This window comes from Xiphophorus maculatus, chromosome 16, assembly GCF_002775205.1.
Source record: "Xiphophorus maculatus strain JP 163 A chromosome 16, X_maculatus-5.0-male, whole genome shotgun sequence".
NCBI lineage: Eukaryota > Metazoa > Chordata > Actinopteri > Cyprinodontiformes > Poeciliidae > Xiphophorus > Xiphophorus maculatus.
Window position 1 is genome coordinate 2,779,964 of NC_036458.1, and position 27,876 is coordinate 2,807,839.

The 27,876-nt window shown below is 40.3% G+C and overlaps 1 protein-coding gene across 1 annotated transcript in view; it reads left to right on the top strand.

Moving 5' to 3' along the window:
- LOC102222615 (sodium channel protein type 4 subunit alpha B-like) overlaps positions 1–27,631 on the top strand; it is a 32,694-nt gene extending 5,063 nt beyond the window's left edge. The window contains exons 2-31 of the mRNA XM_023349023.1: positions 12,218–12,401; positions 12,487–12,624; positions 13,019–13,137; positions 13,769–13,858; positions 14,690–14,818; positions 14,950–15,041; positions 15,992–16,240; positions 16,325–16,388; positions 16,473–16,614; positions 16,685–16,885; positions 16,960–17,038; positions 17,337–17,575; positions 17,817–17,888; positions 17,977–18,078; positions 18,177–18,533; positions 18,666–18,864; positions 18,968–19,215; positions 19,362–19,458; positions 20,251–20,405; positions 21,395–21,568; positions 21,665–21,787; positions 21,889–22,173; positions 22,280–22,333; positions 22,533–22,670; positions 22,755–22,859; positions 22,955–23,225; positions 23,310–23,931; positions 24,016–24,160; positions 25,736–25,813; positions 26,176–27,631. Coding sequence (XP_023204791.1) covers positions 12,270–12,401; positions 12,487–12,624; positions 13,019–13,137; positions 13,769–13,858; positions 14,690–14,818; positions 14,950–15,041; positions 15,992–16,240; positions 16,325–16,388; positions 16,473–16,614; positions 16,685–16,885; positions 16,960–17,038; positions 17,337–17,575; positions 17,817–17,888; positions 17,977–18,078; positions 18,177–18,533; positions 18,666–18,864; positions 18,968–19,215; positions 19,362–19,458; positions 20,251–20,405; positions 21,395–21,568; positions 21,665–21,787; positions 21,889–22,173; positions 22,280–22,333; positions 22,533–22,670; positions 22,755–22,859; positions 22,955–23,225; positions 23,310–23,931; positions 24,016–24,160; positions 25,736–25,813; positions 26,176–26,577 — 5,301 coding nt within the window. The 5' untranslated portion in view covers positions 12,218–12,269 and the 3' untranslated portion in view covers positions 26,578–27,631. The remainder of the gene's footprint in view (positions 1–12,217; positions 12,402–12,486; positions 12,625–13,018; positions 13,138–13,768; positions 13,859–14,689; positions 14,819–14,949; positions 15,042–15,991; positions 16,241–16,324; positions 16,389–16,472; positions 16,615–16,684; positions 16,886–16,959; positions 17,039–17,336; positions 17,576–17,816; positions 17,889–17,976; positions 18,079–18,176; positions 18,534–18,665; positions 18,865–18,967; positions 19,216–19,361; positions 19,459–20,250; positions 20,406–21,394; positions 21,569–21,664; positions 21,788–21,888; positions 22,174–22,279; positions 22,334–22,532; positions 22,671–22,754; positions 22,860–22,954; positions 23,226–23,309; positions 23,932–24,015; positions 24,161–25,735; positions 25,814–26,175) is intronic.
- The last annotated feature ends 245 nt before the right edge of the window (positions 27,632–27,876 follow it).

Consider the following 27,876-nt stretch of genomic DNA (forward strand, 5'->3'; position numbering starts at 1 on the left):
AGCCCTTAAAATACCAACATTTCCACTGTACTGACATTTTTATACTTAAGTCAGTTCTCGGACGGCAACTTTTTACCTTTACCTGAGTAAATTCATGTTTAAGTCGTGCTGCTCCTCTTCCAATCTCTGATTTTAAGATACAAACAGCTTGAAAAAGTAAATAGTCTAAAATAAATTCAGAAACAAATCAATGAGTGACTGAATTAACACAAGAAATAAACTAAGATGGCAAGAAATAGGTGAATAAACAGTAAATAAATGATCAAAACAGACATTGATTAAACTAAGATTGTATCAGTTTCTATAATTGCTTCTCCACATGTCAACTTTTTAAGTTGCATTTTCTGTCAAATATAATATTTGAGAACTTCTCTATAAAACAAAATCTGTGAATGGATTCATTTCCTGAATATTGCTGCTGACTCAGTTATTGTTACTTAATTTCTGTCTTCTTAATATTGAGTTTTAGCCTTTAGAGACAAATAACCCGCTACTTTATCATCCGTCTTGATGATCCCGTAATGTTTGTAAACTTTTATTTTAACTGAACGTCACATTTCTAACTTCCTCAGAGCGATTTGTGCGTTCAGATAAAATGACAAATGTTTTCTGATTGTATCTTCTTCCTGGCCCGATCAGAGTTTGAGTGGTTTATTTCTGGCTCAAACCATAAAACTGAGAGATTTATGAATTTTTTCAAGCATTTTGCTTCAGAAGCAAAACCGAACTGGAGTCTCCGACACACGTGTGACGGCAGCACATATGCTTTAGGAGTTAGAAGTTTCTTGGCATCTGAATTGCAATGCGATCCTTTTGCGAGTCTGCGATGGTGTGTGTGTGTGTGTGCGTGTGTGTGTGTGTGTGTGTGTGTGTGTGCGTGTGTGTGTGTGTGTGTGTGCGTGTGTGTCGCTGTTTGGCAGCGGCTCCACTCTGTGGCTCGTTTCTGTCCGCAGAGATTTCCGAGGGAAACTGGAGAAACGGGCGTGGACTGTCACAGAGTTTGTCTCTCACAACGACTCAATCAGAGGCGAACGCAGCAAAATCCAACACCAGCATTCAGGGCCGCCGCGCTCCAGAGAACACAACCCGGCTGCAGCATGCGTCTGTTCGCAGTCCATGCAGCTGTTTGATGCATGTGGTGCTGGATCAGTTCGGCACGAATACTTAGCTTGTTATTTGGTGGATGTCAGCAGACGCTGCAGCCATTAGGCGTGAACTGAAGGGAGGGAAGGAGTTGTCTGTGGTTTTATCCTGACCTCATCAAGCTGAAGGTGAAACTGCTGCCGGGATCATTGACTCTGATCAACAGACTCAGGTTTTCAGTGGGATTAAAGTTGCTTTTTGGGTGAAAATGCATTTAATTGTCAAAAAGTATATGAAAAAAACACTAAGTCCCAGAATTTATTGCAAAAGTGATAATATTGTTTTGAGACATTTTCAAGTCATATAATGCAGAAACACATTCTGAAAGCTCAATAAACTTTACATTCTAAAATGTAAAATATTCGAAATAAATAAACAAAAAAATTTATTATAAATTCTCTGCAAGCAAAATTAACCTTCACAAAAGGAGCTAGTTGAAACCAAAACACCAGGCTGAAAACTGCAGTCATCCAGTTTTTGGTAGAAAGGCAAATAGAAATGAGAAAAACAATCATGCAAATACAAATTATTGAGTTCATCTTTATTTATTATGCAATTAATTGATTTATTGCAACATGCCTAGTAGTTCCTAGTGCAAGAAGGAACTGCTATATTTATTTACTTATATTTTGTATGTATTTATTTGAGTTGCTATTTTTTGTGTGCTTTCTTGCACAATAACAATAAAGGAATCCTGATTGTAGTAAGATATTCGCAGTAGAAATGAGACAATAATACTTGGTGATATTTACCCGAAATGTTCACCGGTCCTCTGCTCTTCTACCTTTACTCTGATTTAGAGGATTTGTTAAATTGTTGGGAAAATCTGCTCTGCGCTAGCATTTAAAAAATAGTGTAAAAACCTTGACAGACTAAATCCTATGAAGCAAAAACAAGTCAATGTTTTGTTCCAGATGTGCTGATTGAGGAGCGTTTACCTTTGACTTCCTGTCCCAGACATCCAGACATCGGCCCGTTTCAGACTCGTCTCATCATGTAGATCTTTGAACGACTTGCTCTCCACTTCCTCACACCTCAGCTCCGTCGTCCACGCAGCCGTCCCGGTTTTACAAAGTGAGCTGGTGAGAGTTTGGTTCCAGGTTCTCCAGTTGCCGGCATCTGAATGAAGGCCTGAGCATCAACAGCATTGGAGCTGTGCGGGAAGCTGCTGCTGGTGTTACGCCCGCCTGCGGGGTCTAATGTCGTCTTCAAAAACCAGATGGAGACTTTGGGATCCATTTTTATATTAATGACTATTACATGGATTTATGCACTCGACATCTTGTGAAACATTCTGATGCTCCAATGAATGAGTTCTTCATGCTGCTGTGGAGGCATAAACAAAGTCGTTAAACTGAGCAGAGTTGATAAATTGTCTCTAAGCAGACATGTCATTAAGATATCAGCTGCAGGGAAATGTTAAAAGTTTTCCCAGTCGGCTCTCTGGTGAGGCGTTCACTGTCACAGACAGTGAAAAGGGTGAAAGACCAGAACCTTGTGGTACTCCAGAACCGATATGTCTGAAGTCCAATGTATGTTTAAAGTATTTTAGAGAGAAAGTCTTGGATCCAGCAAGATCAGCTGAACAATTATTAGCATTCTGTTTAAATAGAAAACAGATGGAAAGCAGACAAAATATAAGTCTAAATATGTTTTTAACTCATTTCCTTCATGAAACTTTTCTGCTATATTTTATCCGCTAAGATTGAAACTAAAGACTTTTCCAAAAAACTAATTTAAATCTCTGTGCAATCTGAGTGTCTCTCCTCTTTTCTACCTGTGATCAGGAGGATAGTTACCTGCAGAATGTTTGTGTAGTGAGTTGTGATCTCATTCCAAACATCTTTGCAATAAAAAGCAAATAAACACAAAAACCAAAGTTAAAATGTTCCAGTTCCAGCATTGTGTGCAGAGATGAGATGATCCTGATTCCAAGAAAAAAATGAAAAACACAACAGCTGTCAAAATGTTTAAACTAATTACACTGAGATTACGCTAACAAATAGTATTGTTAGGGTTGTTTGCTCATGTGCACAGCTGCGTTCACTGCAAAAACAGAAAATCTTACCGAGTATTTTTGGTCTAATTTCTAGTGCAAATGTCTTAGTACAATTGAAATACGACAAAACAAACTTACCAGTAACTTTTCAGGAAGATATAGTCAATAATTCCTTAATTTTGACTAAACATTACAAGGTCCACCAGCAGATTATAAGGAAAAATGTCTTGTTATAAGTGCCATTCCTCAATATTGAAGAAAAGAATCATCAATATTGAGGAATTATTAACTTAAAACAAGCTGCTATATGTTGCTGAAAAGTTACTTGTTAGTTAGTTTTGTCTTATTTCAAGTGTACTGAGAAATTTGCACTAGAAACTGGACCAAAAATACTTGGTAAGATTTTGTGTTTTTGCAGTGCTCAGGAAATATCAACAATTCGATTGTTTCTGTTTTCTCTACAGAGAAACTTCAATGAAAAAGATCTAAAAAGCCTCCAGTGTTTGTTTTTCCAGTACAGGGATCATTTGGTTTTCAGGTGTTTTGGTTTTTCTACAGCGATAAGATCGATTCTTCATCAGCTTTCATGGCTGCTGCAGTCGGAACAGGACTGAATGTTTTCAGTCCTGCAGTGGACTGAACTGTTCCTACAGCATGTTGTGTGGAAGTAAAAATCCAGTGAATTGTTAAAGATATTTGGCTTTTTTGCAGGTTTTAGAACTCATCTTGAATTAGACTGTTGTTTGTTTTGTCTCCACTTTCCCTCTGAAGCTGGGTCAGTTAGGAACACTTGAATTTTTACAAATCATTTTTTCTTTTGTCATCCAGATGTTTCAACTGAAGCTGCTGGATTGTTGAAAAAAGACAGACTGTTGCTTTGAAGCAGCTTTATTAGTGCAGTGAACAAAGATTTGTTGCATTTAAGTTGTTGCTGTTTTGGAGAAGCTTTTTGGTCATTCTTTTGTTTCTTTTTTTTTTATTCAAACAGAACCCACTGTTCATGATGCTAATTTTTATTTTCCCACTGTGATTCGGTGACGGCTGCATGCCGGGGAGGCGCTGCAGCCTTGCAGCATGAAGGTCAGGGGTTTAAATCCCAACCTTTCTGCATGGATATTGCATTCATGGGTTCTCTCTGGTTACTCAGTTTTTGTTGAAAAGTCCATAATAGTTGGGTTAGTTAGTGCTAAAGTTTGAGTGTGTGTATTACACTTTCTTTTTTAGATAAAAGACCACATACTAGAAAACACAGCCAGACAACAACAATGAAGTCTTAGGGCCATTGGTAATAGAAAGAAATGAGTACATTTCTGCTAAAAAAAATCAGCAGAAAAAACAAGGAAATTTCTGAGGTCCAAAATATACAAATTTTATAATGAAAATCTATATTTTGATTAATTCCAGAAATTTCCTTGATAAATTAAGGAAATTTCTCAGCTAAAAATGTTAAATATTTGCAAGAAAAAGACTCAAAATTTTTTAGCTTAACCTGAGAAATGTTCTGGAAAAAATTATAAATTTCTTTGCTTGAAAAGTCAAAAATTTCCCCTTTTGAAACTCAGAAAATGTTTAAAAAAATTTGACTTTGTGAGCTCAAAAAATTTCACATTTTTTTCTAGGAAATATTTAAAATCTCAAAATTTTTGCGTTTCTTTGCACACATTTTTGACATTTCAAGGTCATAAATTTCCTAATTTTTTCTAAAAGGTTTCTGAGCTTAATCTGAAAATTTCTGAGTTTTTCATCTACAACAGCCATCATAGACAACCAAACAACTCTTTGAGAATTTATAAAGAAAAAAAAGAAATATATGTGTGTGGTGTGTTATTATTATTATTATTATTAACTGTAATGCAATGAAAGAGACTAAAACTGAAAAAAAAAATGTAAACAATGACAATTTGAAAAAGTGTGCAGTTAAACAGCGCCCCCTGCCTGCAGGAGGACTTTGATGGTCCGTCATTGGCTTCCTGCTCAAACTTAGCAGCTGACTTTAGCGTGAAAATCCAACTGCAAGGGCGGAAATACCGAACGTTTCTGACCTGATCCAGCAGCGTTCAACCGTCTACGATTACACACACTCGCATGCATGAGTGTGTGGCTCCATTAGAAACAGGAAGACTTTTCTCTATCGGTGTGAAACAACATCCCAGCGAGCTGGAACAGAAGCCTGATAGCGGCTCAGAGAGCATGATGGCGTTATCAGTATGTTCCCTCGAAGCGACGAGTGTCTCATGTCAGCAGGAATGAGCAGAAACCAGTTCAGATTGTTTCTTCTAAGTGGATAAAAGCTGCAGAGGTGACTTCTTGTTTCTGATAATTTTTTCAGAGATAATTGATGACAGTTGCATGATTTTAAAACTGTTTCAAGTTGTTAGAACATCGCTGCTTCAGACTGCAGGAAAACATCTAAACTGAGTCCATGATGCTGCCAAGTCCTGACTCACAGGCAGAGTGCAGGTGTGTGTCTGTGTCTGGTGAATGTTTGGTTAAAACATGTTTGTTCTTCATTCAGTGAGTAGAAAATCCAGAAATTTTACTCAAGTGTAGAAATACTTCATAATAAAACGACTCAAGGAAAAGTAAAAAATAGCCGTTCAAGAAATTACACAAGTAAGAGTAAAAATGTATCTGGAGTAACTCCAGTACTGATCAAAACATTGAGTACTTAATATTTAAAATTTACGTTATTTGATGGACCAAAATATAAAGTTATGTGGAAATTCTAAAGATCCAAATGAAAGTAATTCATATAAATAACACAATTACAAAATAACAAAATCAGGCAAAAGAAAACATTTTTCCAAATCAATTTCTTTCATAAAACTTTAGCAAAAATGGCAGATATTCAGTGAAGTTCCTCACAGTGGGGAGAGGATCCAGAAAGTTTCCTCAATTAAGAGTAGAGACAAAGATAAAGTACAAAATACAGAGCAGTAAAAATACTGCGTTACTACCCAGCTATCACAGATTAACTGATTCTGCTTTAGCTGAACAGATGCTAACAGATATTCCTGAAAGTCTATAATGACTAAATGTTTTGGGTCAGATGATATTCAGGAAGTTGAAACAGTTGAAACCATAAATAGAAATTGTTTGCAGATGCGACGTCCCCATCTAGTGGCGAAAAAGAGACGAGCATGACGAGGATTGAAGCAGACTGGGAGTTTGTGTGTGGCGCCGGTTATCAGCGTGACAAGAGACTCGGTGACTTGTTGGTGATGGATGCACTCCAAGCACACACACACACACACACCCACCCACACACCCCCACACCCACCCACACACACACTGTAAGGTCTATTAAATCAGTGGAGAAGATCACAGCAGCTGGAGAAATAGGACTCGGGTTTCTTCATAAACGCGTTCACAGATGCACCTTAAATACGTCCATACCCGTCTCATATTCCTTGCAAGTGCTCCGGCTGTTTTGGGAAGTGATGTTAATGTTTGCGAGTGTGTGAATTTATCGACACCTTGCAGGGAACACCGGTGATGAAGATGATGAAATGATCTTCACAAAAAGAACTGCTTTGAATTGAGAGTTGCGATGAGCTTCATGTTGGATGTAGTTGCAGAAATGCAGCAAAGGGATAACGAGGGCATCTAATTAGTTGCCGTGGTAACCACATCTTTAGTAAGACACCACCAAAGGATCTCAAACCTCTCCAGGTTCAGCTGAGTTGTTTTGTCTTCTGGTATTTATCCACATTCGCCTGAAGATGTTGTTTGGTTTGCTGCGGAGGTCAGAGGTAAAGGTCTGACCTCCTCAGAGAAGCGACTAAAGGTCGTGACCCCGTGGTTTATTAGTGGTACAATGTGGCTCCTGCAGACGGCTTCCCGAGTCGAGTCAAATCCAGGATTCCTTCCAGGCTTTTCTGCTCATCTGGATGAATTAGTTCAGCTCTGGAGATGAAGATGTGTTGCAACATTTTGAGTCAGAATTTTGTGCCCATCAGAATTTTGGCCTTTAAAACTGTTTTTAGACACAGTTTTAAAAACCTGTCTCTAAAAACCATTTGCAAATACAGAAACCTGAGGCTGTGTTCATAAATTAGTAGAAAAAATTAGAATTTAATCATACTGTGTGCTTCTGGGCTTTATTTCTGGTAAAATTGTCTAAAACTGTAACAAATAATTTTGAAGGGGCAGCATTATGTATTTTCAAGGTACATGGAGCCATTTTATAGCACAATGAATCATCCTAGTGGGATTGCTGTCTTCATATCTCCACAGACAAACTGTACCAAGGGGGGAAGAGAGCAGAGTTTATTTCAAATGGACTAAAGAGCTGCTGATTGGGAATTTATCTCTCCGAAGTCCAATATTTATGTGATCATCTGAGACTTGAAAGAATGACTTGGACTGACGAGGGTTGAACGATCTTCATCAGAAAATATGTGAAGGAATATTTCACACATCTCTGTAACTCAGACATTAAGCTCAGTTTAGTTTGAAGCTTCAGAGAAAGCATCAACAGATTAATCTGAGGACAGAGAGGAAGGAGGGAGGAACGGTGTAGAGGTCAGAGGAGGAGGAGGTTAGCGGCTGATCAGAGGGAGGTGAGGAGGAGCTGAAAGACAGCCATGTAGGAACACATGAAGGAATGGTGTGTGTGTGTGTGTGTGTTGGAATGAGCTGGGTCATCGTCCTCCTTGTAATTTTACACCAGAAAGTAAAACTGATGACTCCCAACAGCTGCTGGTGCCACGGAGACGAGAAGGCGGAGTAAAACCTGGAAATGAGGAGGAAACCAGAGACAGGGGGCTGAGTGTGTGAGATTTATACCGACTGAATCTGCCACCACGATTACAGTTCTGCTCATCACAACACAAGTTTCTGATCACACACCCATCATCACACACTCCACAGACCCAGATCTGCTCACCTTACCTCCCTCCACCTTCAGGTACCAATGACCTTCAGTTCACTACTTCTGGAAGTCACATCTGTAATGGAGGTCTTGAACATGGCTCATTCAGATTCCATGTTCTCTAAAGAACAGAGGCCACCAACCGGTGATCATTGAACAGCTTTCATACAGTATCTGAGAAAAAACACAGCAAATCTGATGATTCAATTACAATATCCATCATCAACTTTTGGTTTATTTTTCAACTTTTCAAGGATCCATCTTCAGTGGAGAGGTCAGATAAAGAAAGTTTTGGAGATTTTGTGATTGCTCGACTTCATCCAGATTAGGGCAACTGGGAAACCCTCCTGAAGGCAGGCATGGGGAAGGAGTTTGATGATGAGATCTTGGCTCCAGGGGTTCAGAAGTGCCAATTTATAAAAAGCTTCAGGAAGCCATCTCCATGTGGGTTCAGTACCTAAGGGAGCAATGGGATTTCAGTGGCAGATCAGTTTGAGGACCTGGATGTGCCAATTCCATCATCATTTGGGTCTAGAGACATGGAATATCACCTCACTAGTGGGTTGGGGTCATTGCACTCCTCAAACTCATTTACCACATTAAGATAGAGGGGTTAATTCACTGCGTTATGGACTGGTAACCTGCTTAGGTTGAATCCGATCTTCACCATATTGACATTTGCGAATGCGTCAGAGACGGTCTCATTCTTAGGGTGCATTCTCACCGGCCCTATTTAATCTCTTTAATCAAACTCTAGCAGACTAAAGTTTGTCTATGTAGAAAGTCTGGTTCATTTGGGGAGGTGTGAATGCAAGCTCAAGTCTGGTGAGGGCAGAAAAGAGACAGAAAAGCAAACTCCGGTTCGTCCACAACGTAGGTTTTGTTTCGCTTGAAGTGAACTCTTGCACGGTTTGAATGCATGTGAATGACAAGTGGACCAGAAGCTGCTCCACAAACAGGAAGCGGACTACAGCACAGGGCATTCCTGGTAAATATACCAAAACTAATGCACAAGTTTGTTTTGGCTGCTAGCTAGTGGTAGCAGGAGAAATTGCTCCGAGTCTCTTGCCAAAGATAGAAGAAAAATAAATCCTACATCGGATAAAATCTGGTGCTACTCCATTTTTGTTTACATTTCATGAAGAAGGAAGTTGCTCTTGTTGTGTTCTTCAGAGGTTTGCATGTTGACAAACAGGTTGCTCAAAGGGTTTGGTTCTATGGAGGAGTTAAAAGGTGCCTAAACTCATGGAATATATAAATAAAGAAATGATACAAATTCCCTCTGCTCATAGCCAAAACGGGAAGAGATTTAATGCACATCTGAAGAATCAAAACATCACATTTACATCATTACAGGACTTCTGCTTCTAACATCAGTTTTTTATAGAGTCCCAGTTCTACTGGTGTGTATTGGGAAGCTTCGACCAATGGTGTTACTCCCCTTCATTTGTGTAGCAATTCTGGCTCCGTTTTACACTGGATGTGTATTTGGATGTTCTGAGAATTAGGAGTCGACCTCCTGGAATCAAATCAGCTCCATCAGAAGAACTATTAGTCAAGTTGTTGTTCCTCATCTGTCCAAACAGGTTCTTTACCAAGTCTTGGGCTCTGGCCCGGTTCCTTTGCAGGAGAGCAGGGGAAAGGTCAGGTGCCAGAACTTTCTTGCACAACAGCTTAAAACTAACATCTTTCCTCTCTTAAGTGATTGTTATTCCTCATCTCTTAAAAATCTGAATTCCTTCCTGACTTCTAGGTCAGATTGACCCAGTCCATTTGACACAGTACATTTCTTTTAGGTTAAAACATATCTTAGTGCGAACCAACCAAACAACATAATTTTTAACTATTAATATAATCATATTCCTCTACAGTTCATTTGACACAAGCAACAAAGTGTTTGTTTGATAGTGTGAATGTGAAACGCACCAGCTGAAAATGCAACTCATGTACCAATTTTGGTCCCCAACTGAACCAAGTCTTAATTCCTGAGCAAAGGAGGTTGATGGTACGAAACTCAATGTTGGAAAAATCTAACCAGCCCTGGAGCAGAATAGGTTTTCATTATCAGCTACCTTCAGGAAAGACTCAGGTAATTTTTACTAGAACAAAGCCAAGTTTTCTTTGATAATAATTCTGCTTGGCAGTAAAGGTTTATGGTGGTTTATGGTGAGTTGTTTCTGATCGGAGGCTGTTAATGGGAGAAAACACAGCAGGAAGGCTCATTGTTGGTGAACATCATCTGTTGTAGATCAGAACAACTGAAACTCTGTCTTCTTGAACGTTTGACCCCGCTGTCATTTCCTGTTATTTCCAAGCAGAAAGGGATTAGCAGGGACTTCAAATTCCACATCCGGCTTCAAAATCAAAATTCCTATAACTAATCCTCACTGTGACTGCTAGCAGAGACAAAGATAGCTCTTCTATTTCTAAATGAAATGAAATTGGTTAAGTGTTTTTGTTCTAGTATTTACTACTGTACTGTAGAGGTGTAAATGTTGGTGAGAAAGGAAAAGTCTGTGAGTGGTCAAATTAATCTGATTAAAGCAAAATGAGGAAACCTTTAGATTGAAAGGGCCAGAGACAGAGACGGTCAGTCAGGTGGACACATCCAGAAACAGGCAGATCCAGACAGAACCATGGTTACCAGGAAGAGAGGAACATCGTTTCATAAACTCTGGAGGAGTAACAAGGAGAGAGGAGCGGTTCTAATGAGAACAAATCAGCCAAGAACTGCCCACCTATAAGTCTGATATTAACAAATATCTAAAGAAACACAATACAAGAGCTGAAGGACAGTAAAAATTTGGAACAAACTTCCAGAAAACTGTAAAACAGCTGAAACACTGACTTCTTTTAAATCTCAACTAAAAACCCACCTGTTTAGAATTGTATTTGAAATGTAATCAATTACAAATTTATGGATGGAACTTGACTTAATGCTTTGTTTTGATTATTGATTCTATATTGCATTGTGTTTCTGTGTTTGTAATGATCTAAAGCACTTTGAAATGTCTTGCTGCTGAAATGTGCTGTACAAATAAAATTTGATTGATTGATTGATTGATTGATTGATAAAAAAAACTTTATGTGGAATAGCAGTACTCCATTCTCCTGTTCTGCTTTATTCCCCTGTCAGGAAGACCTTCCTGATCGGTTCTGAGCACAGCAAGTTAAACATGTTCAGAACTTTACCTGTCACTTTTCTTATGCAGATTATTTTTCTGACATTTTTTAAGAAAGAATTTATCTGTCTAAACCAGGGGTCTCAAACTCCAGTCCTCGAGGGCCGCAGACCTACAGTTTTTAGATGTGCCACAGGTACGAAACACTGGAATGAAATGGCTTAATTACCTCCTTGTGTAGATCAGTTCTCCCAGCCTTGCTAATGACCTAATTATTCTGTTCAGGTGTGGTGCAGCAGAGGCACATCTAAAAGTTGCAGGACTGCGGCCCTCCAGGACTGGAGTTTGAGACCTCTGGTCTAAACCAAACCTCTCCAATATGAAGGCCAGTAAATGAGTCAATATGTGGAGAGTGCGTAATTAAACTTTTGATCCACAGCAGAAGCTTCCAGAACGTAATGATCCATTGAAAGTGGAGACTAAATATTAAGTGTGGAGTGATTGTTCAGATGGAGATAAGATGAGAGAAACACCTGGAGTTTTCTATGTGATTGACTTATTGCTAGCTTATCATCTTTCAAATGCAGCAACATCCTGAGAACTGATCAGAACCAGTATGACCATAACAGAACACAACCAACCCTGAACTTGACCGGCCTCAAAAGAACTGGTCTGACCAATACAGGACTGGACCGATCAAAGCAAAACTGAACCAATAACACCAACACACAACTGACCCCACTACTCACTGGACTGCATATCTCAACCAGAGCTTTACCTGTCACTGGAAAACTGGTCTGACTGAACAAGAACTGACCTTCCCACTCCAAAACTGGAACAACCAGTCAACAGATCTACAATGAACTGGATGTGTTACAGAGATCAGATGAATCAGGTGATTGGTGTAATCTGGGACTCAGGTGACAAAGGATTGCAGTTGGCTTCTTGTTTTGATCAAAGCGTCTCTTCCTATTGGCTGCTGTAGATTTGCTTCCTTCCTGTTTATGTTTTTGTGTTTTTTCTTTTCTTCGTTGAATTGTGTGGAAAGATATTTTAGACTTTTTGTTTTCCTTTTGTCAGGAGGCGGTTGCTAGGCAGCACAGAAGTTCGGGCGGTTCGCCAAAATGTCAATATGGCACCTCTGCTGCCCCCTGTTGGTGCGGAGGTGTTTAGACGGTTCACACCAGCCTCACTGGAGGAAATTCAGCGGAGGCATGAAGCTGAAGAGAAGGAGCAGCAAATCAGAAAGGAGCAGAACATTGAGGTATTGATAGCCTATTAGCTGTCAGTAACAAAATCAGTCAAGCAATACATGACAAACCCTGATCTGATTAGTTATTCTCTGGCAGATAGCAGAGGAGGATCTTCCTAAACCAGCAAGTGACCTGGAAGCTGGGAAGCCCCTCCCCTTTATTTATGGAGACCCGCCCGCTGAGTTTCTCAACATCCCATTGGAGGAGCTGGATCCTTTCTACCAATCACAAAAGGTTTCACTCTCCACTGAAATTTGACTGTGCAACCTTCTCATCAGTAAATGTTAAACTAAATTGATCAATTTTCCATCAACAAAGTGAACTTCCAATTATCTGTTGGTTATCTGATCTTTATTTGATGTCAGATATTTTTTTACATTGATGTTCAGTCTTGGTTAAAGACTGAGATAGAAAAAAATCAGGAAGTTTAGTTCAAACTCAATTTGTGTGATTTTAAAGCTTTAGATATTATCAAACATAAACACTAACTGGAAAATTTCTTTTTTGGTTTCTACAAATGAATGTTCTCATTTGAATTAGGATGTGTAAAAATCAAATTGAAGATAATAGATTTGTCTGAGAAAATCAGTTTGACTCCATTGTTTCTGTTTTTCCTGTTTGTTTGCAGACCTTCATCGTTCTCAGTAAGGGAAATGTCATCTACAGGTTCAACGCTGAACCAGCCTGTTACGTACTGAGTCCCTTCAGCCCACTGAGGATCTTCTCCATCAGGATCCTCATCCATTCATATCCTCTATCACAGGGGTGGGCACTCCTGGTCCTCGAGGGCCGGTGTCCTGCAACTTTTAGATGCATCTCTACTTCAACACACCTGAGTCAAATAATGAGGTCGTTAACAGGACTCTGGAGAACTTGACTGCACTTAGGAGGAGATTCAGCTGTTGGATTCAGGTGTGTTGGACCAGGGAGACATCTAAGAGTTGCAGGACACCGGCCCTCGAGGACCAGGAGTGCCCACCCCTGCTCTATCATGTCACTCTGTTTCTGCTGCTAAAGCTTTTCTTTAGAAAACAAAGGTCTTGAAAACATCTGGACCAAGAGAGCACTTTCTTCTGGTTTCTGAGCTCCTGATTGTAGTTGCATCCTTTTAAAATCCACAGTGTGCTGGAAGGTTACCCCAGAGTGGTAATGTCCTGTTTGAAACAGAGGAACCTCCTTCATCAAGAGCTAAAATTGTGCCAAACAAGAGTCAGTGTTGCATCTAGTCCAAGTTTTAAACCGTCTACAGCTGCATTCCTATAATAAATCCAAATTTGCAGTTGTGGTGTTTCCATTAAAATCAGACATGAATGAGTTTGTGCTCCTCATAAATGATAAAAAACATGCTGCATCCTGATTGTTTCCTTAAAATTAAAACTTTATTCAGCTTGTTTATCATGGTGACAATCCTGACCAACTGTGTGTTCATGACCATGAGTGATCCTCCACCATGGAGCAAGACAGTGGAGTAAGCACACACACGCACACACACACACACACACACACACACGCACACACACACACTCACTCCGTTTATGGAAAACTGTTTTGCGCCACTGGAGAAACAAAAATTTAAAAAAATAAAAATTTATGAGGTGTCACAATTTTGACTTTCACCGCCATAATCCATTACTAAGGAAATGTCAAAAACTTGAATTCAACATACAAACTCAAAATTAAGTGTTTCATCTTGCAAAGCCACAACTATTGAAAACAAAGTAAGAGTTCTGACTTATAATCACCAATTTGAGAACCAATCATAAGTGATAATGGCATTGATACATTTGAGTTACTTCTAACCTTGAGATGCAAAGTAAAGGTCATGAGATTCATTGTTGTGGTTAAGAAAAACAAAATAAATCAAAATTGAGAAAATAAATAGCACTTTGAAACTTATATTTGTGACATACTGTTCCTATTTTGTGTCCTGCCTTCCAAAATGGCTGACCTTTGGTCGTTTGATAGTGATATTGTGCAGAACTTTTTTCACAGTGTGAAAAGGGTTGGAGAAAATATATATCAGCCCAGATTTTCAGTTCAGTGCATTCATGTAGAAAACTAAACACCTGACTTGTGCAGAACATGTAAATAGGTAAGGAAAGGTAATTTTATTTAAATAGCACATTTTCAGCAACAAGGCCGTTCTAAGTTCTTTGCATGAATTAGAAGGAAATACAAACAAAACAAAAAGAAAGACAAAAAGGTAAAAGTATAAAACTACATATTGGTTCCCCATGCTTAATAACATGCTCAGTATGTTGGGTTCTTGTCTCAAATATGTCTTCCTGTTGTTGCACAGATACGTATTCACAGGCATCTACACGTTTGAGGCAACCATCAAAGTTTTGTCCAGAGGGTTCTGCATGGGAGACTTCACCTTCCTGAGAGATCCGTGGAACTGGCTGGACTTCATGGTCATCAGCATGGCGTAATAATAAAAAACTTCCTGGAGAGATTGTATTTCACTAAACTTAGATTAGTTGAAATTAACTTTGCTCTGAGATGTGTCTTCAAATGAAGATAGATGTGAGGATAATGAGGAATGTCTCCATTTCACAGATACCTGACAGAGTTTGTTGACTTGGGAAATGTATCGGCACTGAGGACGTTCAGAGTTCTTCGAGCCCTGAAAACCATCACAGTAATCCCTGGTCAGTATGTCGGTTTCAGTTATGGAAACAAGCCTGGTGGTTGGAGTTGTGATATTTTTGGGACTTTTAGAACTTATGAGGAACTTGACAAACCAGATAAAACATAACTTCATGGGTTCTGATATGGATAAAACAGCAAACGACATTATATTTGGACCGAAAGAGAAACTGATGTTTTCTATAGGTTGAAAATTATAAAAGTGGGCAGTTTTCTTCTGGTAGTCCTTGGACCCCCACTGTTTTCAGGATATTCAGTGACCCAGACTACGAAACCATTTTGAGGTTCATGAAGACAAAGAACCCCATCAAACAGTTCAGAAAAAAGTTGTGGAGATGTTTATAGTAGGGTTAAGTTGTACAACATCCCACGCTTTGATGTTGGGATCAAAGCGTGGGAGTTCTGTTCAATCCATCATCTGGTTCATCTGGACCAACCATAGACCCACCAACACATGGACGTCCACCTAAACTGTCAGAAAGTAGAGCACTGGTTAGAGATACATGGCAACATTGAAGGAACTGCAGAGATCCAAAGCTCAAGTGGGGCAATCTGCCCAAGGAACAATGAACAGTCATAGACTCAAAACAATGTAGAGAAAAAAACAAAGTGAAAGACAGTAATGGATTATAATGCAAATGTGGACAGTAGTGGGCAAAAGTAGCAGACTGAGAAAAATGGGTCAGTATGTCCTCCAGCAACCTAAGCCTATAGCAGCTGCTGTTTTATAACCTAAAACAGTTTAACTATGAAAAAGCTTTACGAAAAGGGAAAGTTTTAAGCCTGGTCTTAACAGTAGACAGGATGTCTGCCTCATGGACAGAAACTGGGAGCTGGTTCCACAGGAGAGGAATCTTGATCATTCAATAATTAAACTGTAGATGAATAATTGTGACACTGGCAGTTAAAGCTGACAGTAACTCTGATATTTCCTTTGCAACATTCTCTGCAGGTTTAAAGACGATTGTCGGAGCTCTCATCCAGTCAGTGAAGAAGCTGCGTGATGTCATGATTCTGACTGTCTTTTGCCTCAGTGTCTTTGCTCTGATTGGTCTTCAGCTATTCATGGGAAACCTCAGACAAAAATGCGTTCTGATCCCGCCGCTACTACGCAACGACACATCAGAGGGAGCTTTCAACATCAGTTTCCACGAAAACAACAGCAGTGACTTTGAGTTCTACACACACATTAACAACCCAGGTAGTATGTTGAGTATTTTACCTCACAAATCATAATCAGCTACCTGCTCAGATGCAAACATCAACCTGTCCTTGTGTCTCACAGACAATTATTACTACCTACCTGGTCAACTTGATGCCCTGCTGTGTGGAAACAGCTCTGATGCAGGGTAGCTTTAAGAAAACATTACTATTATTTTTAACATTATTGATTATGGTGATAATGATAATGATGATGATGATGGTGTATCCAGGACCTGTCCAGATGGATACATGTGTCTGAAGGCAGGGAGAAACCCAAACTATGGATATACCAGCTACGACAGTTTCAGCTGGGCGTTTCTGTCTCTGTTCAGACTCATGACTCAGGACTTCTGGGAAAATCTCTTCCACCTGGTCAGTACCCAACATCTCCCTAATGCTGAGGCTGGTCCCAGCATCATCTCACCTCTGTTTATCTACATAGACGCTGCGAGCTGCAGGTAAAACCTACATGATCTTCTTCGTGGTCATCATCTTCCTTGGTTCCTTCTACCTCATTAATCTCATCCTGGCGGTGGTTGCCATGGCGTACGCCGAGCAGAATGAGGCTAACATTGCCGAGGCCAAACAAAAAGAAGAGGAGTATGCCCAGATTCTGGAGGCACTGAAGCAGAGAGAAGAGGAGGTAAGATGTGAAGAAGAGAAACCCCCCATGACGCTTCAAGACAAAGCTGAATGTTTGTTTTTTTGTCTTTACAGCAAGCAGCCAAGAGGGCGGCGCTCTTGGAGAATCAAGACCCCACATCACAAAGCCAAGAGGAGCATACGAACATGGAAGGTACTTGGACACAGTGAACATACTGGGGTTACTGACTCTCTTTCTGCCATTCATTAAAGTCTTGAGGTTTCTTCTTGTAAAAAAAAGATTCATCATTTGATTTACGTATTCCACTGGCTTCACTAGATATCAGAATTTGAAGTACTCTAAAAGAGTTTAGCACCATTCAGTTGAGTTTACCTTACATGAAATTAACTGAATTTACAGATTAAGAAAAAAAACTAGTTGGTGCTTAGTTACTCCAAACACTTATTGTGCAGTGATACATTTCACATTACTCAGCAGCTTTCTGTTTCAGAGTTTGAGGATGACCAGAGACCATGTCCTCCATGCTGGTACGTGTTTGCTAACATCTTCCTGAAGTGGGACTGTTGCGGCTGTTGGCGATGGCTGAAAAAGCTTCTGTATACTATCGTCATGGATCCATTTGTGGATCTCTCCATCACCATCTGCATTGTCCTCAACACTGTCTTCATGGCCATGGAGCACTATCCAATGACTGAGCAGTTTGAAGATCTTCTCAGCACTGGAAATTTGGTCAGTAACAGAGGAGAAACCGAGTCAAAGTCTACACAGTAAGGTTGAGTCCAATGAGTTAACATTGTATTTTGGTGTAGCATTTGGTAGAAGGTTAGCTTAGATGAGTAGCAGGGTCTGGTAACAGGTTAGGCTGGTGTTTTTCAATTCTGGTCCTCAGTTCCCGCTGCCCTCCATCAGCTGGTGATGTTACTCATAAAGAACCAAAGTAATCATTTTTTGTCTGATGTCTGATCCCCAGGTCTTTACAGGGATCTTCACAGCTGAGATGGTTCTCAAACTTTTAGCGATGGATCCATATTATTACTTCCAGGTCAGGATTATACATCAATAAAAGTAGAAACGTTTTGATGGTGAGCAACTGCTCCCATGGTTACAGTCTCTTGTTTTCTTGGTTACAGGTGGGCTGGAACATCTTTGATAGCATCATCGTCACCATGAGTCTGGTGGAGCTAGGACTGGCTAATGTTCAGGGTCTGTCAGTGTTGCGGTCCTTCAGATTGGTCCGTTCATAACTTTCTCACCATGATTAAACTGTGACCCAAGTTCTGTATATTTCTATCGTCATATGTCTCTGTCCATCTTACCATGTTATCTCCAGATGAGAGTGTTTAAGCTAGCCAAGTCATGGCCGACTCTCAACATGTTGATAAAGATCATCGGCAACTCTGTGGGAGCCCTGGGGAACTTGACGCTGGTTCTCGCCATCATTGTCTTCATCTTCGCTGTTGTTGGGATGCAGTTGTTTGGAAAGAGCTACAAAGACTGTGTCTGCCGCATTGCCCAGGACTGTGAGCTTCCTCGCTGGCACATGAACGACTTCTTTCATGCCTTCCTCATCATCTTCAGGGTTCTGTGTGGCGAATGGATTGAGACAATGTGGGACTGTATGCAAGTTGCTGGGGAACCTATGTGTCTGATTGTCTTTATGATGGTACTGGTGATTGGAAACCTGGTGGTAAGTCTGTGCAGAAAAATTCTTTCTAATCTGACTTTGGTTGGTTTTTAAAAACCATATGACATTTCATGTTTCAAAACATGAAACTTCAAAAAGTTTCAAAAAATGAATATGTTTTTGACATCGTTTCAGGTCCTGAATCTGTTCCTGGCCTTGCTGCTAAGCTCATTCAGTGGGGATAATCTTGCAGTTACAGAAGATGAAGGAGAAAATAATCTCCAGATTGCAATAAATCGGATCAGCAGGGGTATAGCCTGGACCAAGGCCTGGTTCCTGAACCACATCTGGTCTTTAGTGGGAAAGAAAACAAACGTGAACTCAGATGCGACTGGTGGGAGCAGACTTTATTTGTTAACATATAAATGTTCATAGAAGGTTTATTTTTTGCACTTAATAGTTATTTTTGTCTTTGTATTTGAAATCAATGTTTTTAGCTGTACCCTGCGAAGAAGGCGAAAAATCAAAGGAAGTTTTAGCTCTGACAATCGTGAATTCAGAGCAGCCCATGGTTCAAGTTCCCAAAGTTGATCTGTCATTCCTGAGCAGCTACTACCTTAACATCACATCTTTGAAGGTTCCCATTGCTGAAGCTGAGTCTGATTTTGACATGCCTGAAAATGAAGACGATGAAGATGAGGATGAAGATAATGAGGAGGATGACATAGAAGAACAGCTTTCACAAGTAAAATCTTGGGTTTTGGGTTCTGTTGGGGATATGTATTTTCCTGCAGTAGTCCACCTTTGTTTTCATAGTGGATAAATTATTTTGAAGTCATTTGAATGTTTTTTAAAAATAACCTTTTAATGCTAAGATCTGTCTATACTCAGGGTGACGAGTCTTCGGTCTGCAGCACTGTGCAGAGAGCTCCTGAAGTCCAAAAAATAGAAGAGGTAGAAGAAACTCCAGAGGACTGCTATACAGAAAGTAAGTGCACTGAGAAAAACTAATGTGTTGAATGTATCCATTTAATCCAGGTTGTATAGGGCCTAGTGTGTCAGCTACAGAAGAATATTAAGTTTTTAGCAACCAATGGCCCCTTCAAGGAAGGTTCCACAGCTACACAGAACACCAGAAAGAAATGGAGAACAAGAAGATAAAAACTGAAATAATAGCAAATAATGGAAAGTTCCTCTTCGCCCATCTACACTGCAGTCTTTTACATCAACTTCGCATACTGCCAACTTCAGAAGTTCTCTGATGACTCTCCCATAGCTGGTCTCATCAAAGACTCAAAGTACTGACAACAGACTCAGGACTTTGTGGACTGGTGTTAGTGGAACCACCTCCTGATCAATGCGGGGGAAAACCAAGCTGGTGGTGGACTTCCACAGGTGCAGACCCACCTGACTAACACAGATGAAAATCCAGGGAGTGGACATAGAGATAGTGGACTCTAAGTACCTAGGTGTTCACCTGAATAATTTTTTATAGCTACGGCCATGTTTCACTTTGGGACTACGGTTCTTTTGGTGATGCTCTGTCATTTTTGGGCCATACATTTTGGATGACCCAAGAAGCTTCAAGGTTGAAACTAAAAGGATGTGGACAGTTATGATCAAACAAACTGGGTTGTTTTTCAGTTGACTTGTGCAAAGTAAATGTACTGAAATTATTTCAGAAACAGCTGGTAACAGGAGTGTGTAAACATCATACATCTGCTGTCCATTCAGTCCCATAAACACTATTATGTTTGAACTGTATGGGTTTCTATTGCAGAGTGTTACAATCGCTGTCCTTGTCTGGATATAGACACATCCCAGAGCAAAGGAAAGATCTGGTTTAATTGCAGGAAAACTTGCTTCACCATCGTAGAGCACAACTACTTTGAGACATTCATCATTTTCATGATCCTGCTGAGCAGTGGAGCTCTGGTAAACTTTATAACGCAATATTTAACATAATTTTTAGCACTAACTCTAACCGTAATCCCTTGTTGTTGATGTGTTGATGTCTTTAACATCTCAGGGTTTTACTCTGAGGTGTTTTATTGGTTGGTTCAATGAGGCTGAGCAGGTCTCAGCAAACTAATCTGATGGTTGGCGTGGCTAGCTGTGGACTACAAGCATGGCTGACAGTGTGACTACTAACATGGCTGCTAAACATACACAGGTGAGATGATTTGACTCTATTAACCCCTTCAAAACAAAAACAGTAATATGAATGACTAACAAAAGAACCTTGTTTGGTAACTGGAAGGTTGCAACTTTTATTCTGATTATTTGATAAAAGACAGAGTCCCATCTTATCCCATTACTCAAAAATATACAACTTACTTTAAGAATTTTTCAAGCCTGGAGAGCTTTTTATAAAATTAAATTAAGTTGCACATAAAAAATATTGGTGTCTGAAAAGCTTTTCACATTTTAACCGGTATTTTGACAGTTTATCATTGGTGATGAGCTCAGTGTTTAGAGGTTGAAAGGTCTCCTCGCCATCACCGTAATCTCACTGGTTAGGGTAAAAACATGTTGGTAAAATTAAGATTACAGCAGACCCTGCCTATTTGCAGTTTCTTTCTGTATTTTAGACCTAAGTGGCAAGGGGTGTAAATAATTTTGAGCCTATACATTTCAAAAGGGTCTTTATTTCGTAACCTTGGCAAACAAAAAACAAAAAAGGTTTATCTCTCAGAGTAGCTTTGCTTAAATTAATATCATCTGGGCTTCTGGGTCCCATTTTTCAGAACATGGGCCTAATAGTACATCCCCAACTCTGATGTATCTAGCTGGGATAGCATTGATAATATCCAATCCATTTCACAAACACCTCTGTCAGTACTAGATGAAGATTGTGAATATTAAACCATGACATATTAAATGATGAAGGTTTATCCATTAAAAACTCTAAATATTGTTGACAGGCCTTTGAGGACATCTACATTGAGCAGCGCCGTGTAATCAAAATAATTCTGGAATATGCAGATCAGGTTTTCACCTACGTGTTTGTGGTGGAGATGATTCTCAAATGGGTCGCTTATGGATTCAAGACCTACTTCACCAATGCCTGGTGCTGGCTGGACTTCCTCATTGTAGATGTAAGAAACTGATTAATCCTGCATAATTACTCCATCGTATTTCCACCGAAAGTCTTCCTGTAAAGGTTTAGCTCATCGACACATGTTGTTTTTCAGGTTTCTCTGGTGTCACTGACAGCAAACATCCTGGGATACTCTGAGCTGGGAGCTATTAAGTCTCTGAGGACTCTGAGAGCATTAAGGCCCCTAAGAGCCCTGTCTCGCTTTGAGGGCATGAGGGTAAGATTGGCAGGTTAAACAGTGACAGATGGATAGGGAACTGTCTTGTTTTTGGTTGGTTTAGCATTACACTCACTACTGTTGTATCTACTGGCCTGCAGGTGGTGGTTAATGCATTGGTTGGTGCCATCCCCTCCATCTTCAACGTGCTGCTGGTCTGTCTGATCTTCTGGCTCATCTTTAGCATCATGGGTGTGAACCTGTTTGCAGGGAAGTTTTATTACTGCTTCAACGAAACATCAGAGGAGTATTTCTCTCCTGAGGAAGTCAACAATAAAACCCAGTGTCTCGATCTGATTGAGAAAGGCTTCTCCGAGGTTCGCTGGAAGAACACAAAGATCAACTTTGACAATGTTGGGATGGGCTACCTGTCTCTGCTGCAAGTGGTCAGTCAGAAGGCCAACATTAAAGGATTTATACTGGGGTTTTTTTACCAGTTAACATTCAGATAGCTTTCAATTTGTAAAATAAATTGTATGTTGTTTTCTTCAGTCCACATTTAAAGGCTGGATGGACATCATGTATGCAGCGGTGGACTCCAGAGAGGTCAGAACTTCTCATACTGTTACTGGTACAGTTCCTGGTCTTATTAATACTAGTGTACCTAGGAATTGAGGTTTTTATGATGTTGATGCTGTAACCAGAAGCTTTCCTAGTCCCAGAACTGGGAGAAACTGTTGCTGTTATCCCGTGAGACATAACTATATTTTCTCTCCATCCTGGGATTTCAACCTTCTTGATTTAGGTGGAGTCCCAGCCAATGTATGAGGACAACCTGTACATGTACATGTACTTTGTCTGCTTCATTATCTTTGGGTCCTTCTTCACCCTCAACCTCTTCATTGGAGTCATCATCGACAATTTTAACCAGCAGAAAGCAAAGATAAGTTTCTTGTCAATGACCCTATATTGAGTAATTTTCTGTTTCCCTTTGTCAGCCATTTAATATTTATGTTTGGGTGTTCACCTCGGAGGAACAGATATATTTATGACAGAAGAACAGAAGAAATACTACAACGCCATGAAGAAACTGGGATCCAAGAAGCCTCAGAAGCCTGTTCCCCGGCCTACAGTAGGTTCAAGGACTTTCTGGAGAACTTAAATAAACCAAGCCTGTAAATATTAGTATGATGGATGTTGAACAACTCTATTTCTGTTTCTGTCTAGAACAAGTTCCAGGGTCTAGTCTTTGACCTTGTGACCAAGCAGTTTTTTGATATCCTCATCATGGTGTTGATCTGTCTCAATATGGTGACAATGATGGTGGAAACAGATGAGCAGAGTCCTGAAAAGGAAAACATCCTGTACTGGGTCAACCTTGTCTTCATTGTCATCTTCAGCACAGAGTGCTGTCTCAAAATGATCGCTCTACGAAAGCACTACTTTAATGTCGGATGGAACATATTTGACTTTGTAGTGGTTATATTGTCCATTGTTGGTGAGGAGGAAGCAGATTAGATGGTTTTGTTATGTCTAACAGAATGTTTTTAAAAACTTCCCCATGTATTTTCTTCCTCTTCAGGCCTTCTTCTTGCTGATATCATTGAGAAGTACTTCGTTTCTCCCACTCTCTTCCGTGTGATCCGACTGGCTCGCATTGGGCGGATTCTTCGTCTCATTCGTGGAGCTAAGGGAATTCGAACACTGTTGTTTGCCTTAATGATGTCTCTTCCTGCCCTCTTCAACATTGGCCTCCTTCTCTTCCTCATCATGTTCATCTTCTCCATCTTTGGGATGTCTAATTTTGCTTACGTGAAGAAGGAGAGCATGATTGATGACATCTTTAACTTTGAGAGCTTTGGGAACAGTATGATCTGCCTGTTTATGATCACTACATCAGCTGGATGGGACGGACTGCTGAATCCCATCATGAACACACCTCCAGACTGTGATCCAGAATTTGAAAACCCAGGCACAACTGTCAGAGGAAACTGCGGCAGCCCGGCAGTGGGCATTGTCTTTTTTACTTCATATATCATCATGTCTTTTCTGGTGGTGGTCAACATGTACATCGCCATCATCCTGGAGAACTTTAATGTCGCCACAGAGGAGAGCGCTGACCCACTTTCTGAGGATGACTTTGATATGTTCTATGAAACCTGGGAGAAGTTTGACCCTCGAGCTTCGCAATTCATACACTACAGGTGAGTCCTAGCAGGTGAATCACCTCCTACGAGACTCTGTTTCCTGTCTGGGTGAACCTGATTGTAATTTTATGTGTTTTGCAGTGAGCTGTCAGACCTGTGTGATGTTCTACAGGATCCTATGAGGATTCCCAAACCCAACACTATCAAACTGATACAAATGGACTTGCCTTTGGTTCCTGGAGACAAGATCCACTGTATGGACATCCTTCTAGCTCTCACTGCAGAGGTAATATCACTCATCTTATCTTTTTTCTTGGAGACATATGTAGTGTTTTTCCACAAAAAGAACACTCTGTGTAGTTACGTTCCTGTGCCTTTGAATGTTGGTGTTTTGTTAAGAGCCCACATCTACTTTCATCCATTTTAGGAACCGAGCATGCATCATCAACAGGGGGCGTTACACAACACATAAAAAGAGCGTAGTAGGAAGATAGCAAATACCCTGCAAACTTCTGTGGCATCTGTTCACCGCCATGATCGTTGTTTCTTTCTATTCAGATTGACAAGCGTAGGTATTCCACAGTGCCCAAGATGGCACATGTAATCCTTGCTCTTTTAGTCAAAACATTCAATAGCATTCCAAAATTTTGTTTAGGAACCAGAACAGGCTCTGGAATGTGTTAGTGGAGCCCTATTGGAGTTGCAGGTTGTCATCAGGTTTGCAAACATTGTAAGAGATTATAATCTTTTCTCTTTATAGAAACTCTAAAATCTTCAAGTTTCAAACTAAAGCTTCAATTTCTTCTACAGATTTTATGTGACCTCAAAGGGATTAGTATTAGGTGGACTGTTTTGTTTACTACGTGGTGTTCTTTAGGTCATTATCACCATACTGGAAGACTGGCTAAGAGAGCCATAATTTTATGGTGGAAAAGCCATTCTATTAGCTGCTCAATTCACTGAAGTCATCCTGTTCCCTTAACAGAAGCACATCCCCAAAGTACAATGTTTCCACATACGTGCTTAGCTGAAGAAAGTTGCTTCTCCTCTTTTATTTTGGTTGATTAAAAGCGAAACATGCAAAGACATGTTGATCTCATTCTTTCGCAAACACAAGCAGCTGAAGTGAGTTTCCTCTGCAGAGTGTCTTGCCTCTCAGAGATAGGGTGACAAGCTTAGTCATCCGGAAGCAACTCAGAGTAGAGCCACTGCTTCCCCACACTGAAAGGAACCAACTGGGGTGACTCTGGCATCTGGACACCTCCCTGGTGAGGTGTTCTGGGCATGTCCCACCTGGAGGAGACCCTGAGAAAGACTCAGGACACGTTGAGGGGACTATGTTTCTCGGCTGGCACAGGAATGCCTTGGGATTCCTCCAAAGGTGCTGGCCCGAATGGCTGGAGAGAGGGAAGTCTCGTCCTCATTGGTTAGGCTGCTTCCTCCACAACCCAACACCAGATAAGCAGTAGAAAACAGATGGAAAGACATTTCAATTTTAGTGTTATCTGAACCCAAACCAGCAGGGGTTGGGAGGCTGCAGATCAGTCCACTGCAGCAGTTAGCAGTGGCTCTCTGCAACCGACTCACAAAGTTGATCAAAACTACTTGCTGATCTGCCTTGTCTGTCTCTTTGGGTTTTGAAGAAGTATTTGGTAGAACCGATTCTTGGACAGCTGTGGTTAGAATTAAAGACCTTTTCCGCTTACAGTCATCCGTATCAAGTTTTAACTTCTAGTTGGTCTGGATTTCTGGTTAAAACTCTCTCAACAACAGAATTAAACTACAGTAACAATTGGTGACCAAAATGTGTGAGAGATCTTTGAACACCTCTGTATACATATTTTCTTTGAATATTTTTCAGGTTTTGGGTGAATCTGAGGCAATGGATGCTCTAAAGGCAACAATAGAGGATAAGTTCATGGCCAACAATCCCACAAAGGTTTTATCCTTATTTTTTTTGTCATAGTCTAAGTCAGGGGTCTTCAATGTTTTCTCAGCCCTTGTTATGGCCTAATAATGGCACTGCCATTAACAAACTGTTATTTGTCAAAATGTTCAGAGCTAGAATGTGTATGTCTACCTGAAACACATTATTTTATGCCTTTGTTTATCAATTTGTTTCATGTTGGATTCATGCGATATATAACTTTGAATGAAAAAACAAGAAGAATGTCAGTGACCTCACTAAGGAACCTGACCAACACATTGAAGACCTCTGGAAAAAATACCAATATAATCTCCAAAAGATATCCCTTGTATATTGAAAGTAACTGCATTTAATGTGGTTATTCATTTTTGCAGAAGTTGTATGAACCAATCAGCAACACTTTGCGTAAGAAACACGAGGAGCTGGCAGCAGCAGTGATCCAGAGAGCCTACAGGAGACATCTTCTGCAGCGAGTGATCAAACTGGCGTCCTACAAGTATAGAGAGAGAACAGGGGGACAGCGAGACGATCTGTCTCCACCAGAGACAGAAGGATTTCTCTGCAAACGAATGGACCAGCTTTATGGAGACAGTGAGACGGCTCTGGTTGCTCCAGCTGAGGACCGGACTGTCCAGGTGGAACCACAGAGGGACATTCTTCTCCACTCTGCTCCTCCGCACAGCGACTGCAACTTCCTACACGATGAGAGCCTGACAGAGACGATGATGCAGCTGGAGACAAACTCGAATCAGGAGTGTTTCCTGTCAAAGAAGTAGCAGACTGACTAACCCAGATGACTCTTCTCTGTTTAACAGAGCTTTCTTCAGTTCAGTTTGACACAGAAACCCACAAGGAAAGTGACTCTGGGTTCTTATTAATGCCACAAAAGAAACAGATAATAATGTTTCCAAACAGCTCTTCACTTCACTGCTCATCACTTCAAAGCCAAGACATCTGTACTTATCCTTCCTTGTTTCTTTCTTCTGAATGGTGGATATTGAGGTGATGAAAAGTTGAAAAAACCAATGGCTGCTAAACAGCCATTCAGACAGGTTTGGATTAGGTGAAGAAAGTGGTTATGTACCATTAACCAGCCAGTGGAGCATCGGATAGTTGGAGCTTTGGAGCATGGGCTGCATGAACGCCCACTTTAACCACGTCACTCATATTCATATAACCAGGCTGCTTTAATGCAGAACCTAAATGTCTTAAATTAACGAGTAAAGTCAGTTAATCTGCTGGACAGCAGGGGATCCAGGCAGTGGGTTAACCAGCAGGTGTTTGGGATTTTATTCCTGCACAGTAACAATGAAATGAACACAGAGAGATGTGACAGCTCACACCTGGTTTAAGGTGGCACCTCCTTCCACCAGCAGACACCCAGCCCTGCATGGAGGAAAACTCCTCCATCAGTCCCCAAGTCGTCCCCCAGCAGACTGCAAACTGGAGGTGACAATAACTGACTGTGATGTCATCACAGGTGTAAATGTGGGTAATTCGTAGTTGAATAAAGGTTAAACCAAAGAATGTTACTGTGAATGTTATAATAATGTTACTGCGCTTTATTCTTCCTTCCTTTCTTCCTTCCTTTCTTTCTCTTTCTTTCTTTCCTTCTTTCTTTCTTTCTTTCTTTCTTTCTTTCTTTCTTTCTTGCTGCAGTGCACGAGTCTGTACTCAGATTAAACACTTGTCCTTTTGTTCTGTGAAGAAATTCAACGTTTTTTTCCTATGAAATAATGTTGCATCATGTGATCGTTGGCTTAATCAGAATATTTGAAATATTTTACCTGCAATAACATCTACGCGATTAAAGCTTCAAATTGTACTGAGCATGATTTCTGGAGTTTTTGTTTAAATATCTTTGTGTGCATCACATGTACCATGGCATGGATTTACTCACCTGCTTTAAACAGATGCTGAACCAGCATTTATTTCATTTCTGACCTGAACTCAAGTTTAAAATAATAGTTTTATTGCTGACTAAAGGTACTGTTAAATAAAATTCTGTCCAACACAAATGTGCCGGGGCTGTTCTGGTAAAAAAGTGGAGGAGGTTATGTTCTTCTGGAGTTTCA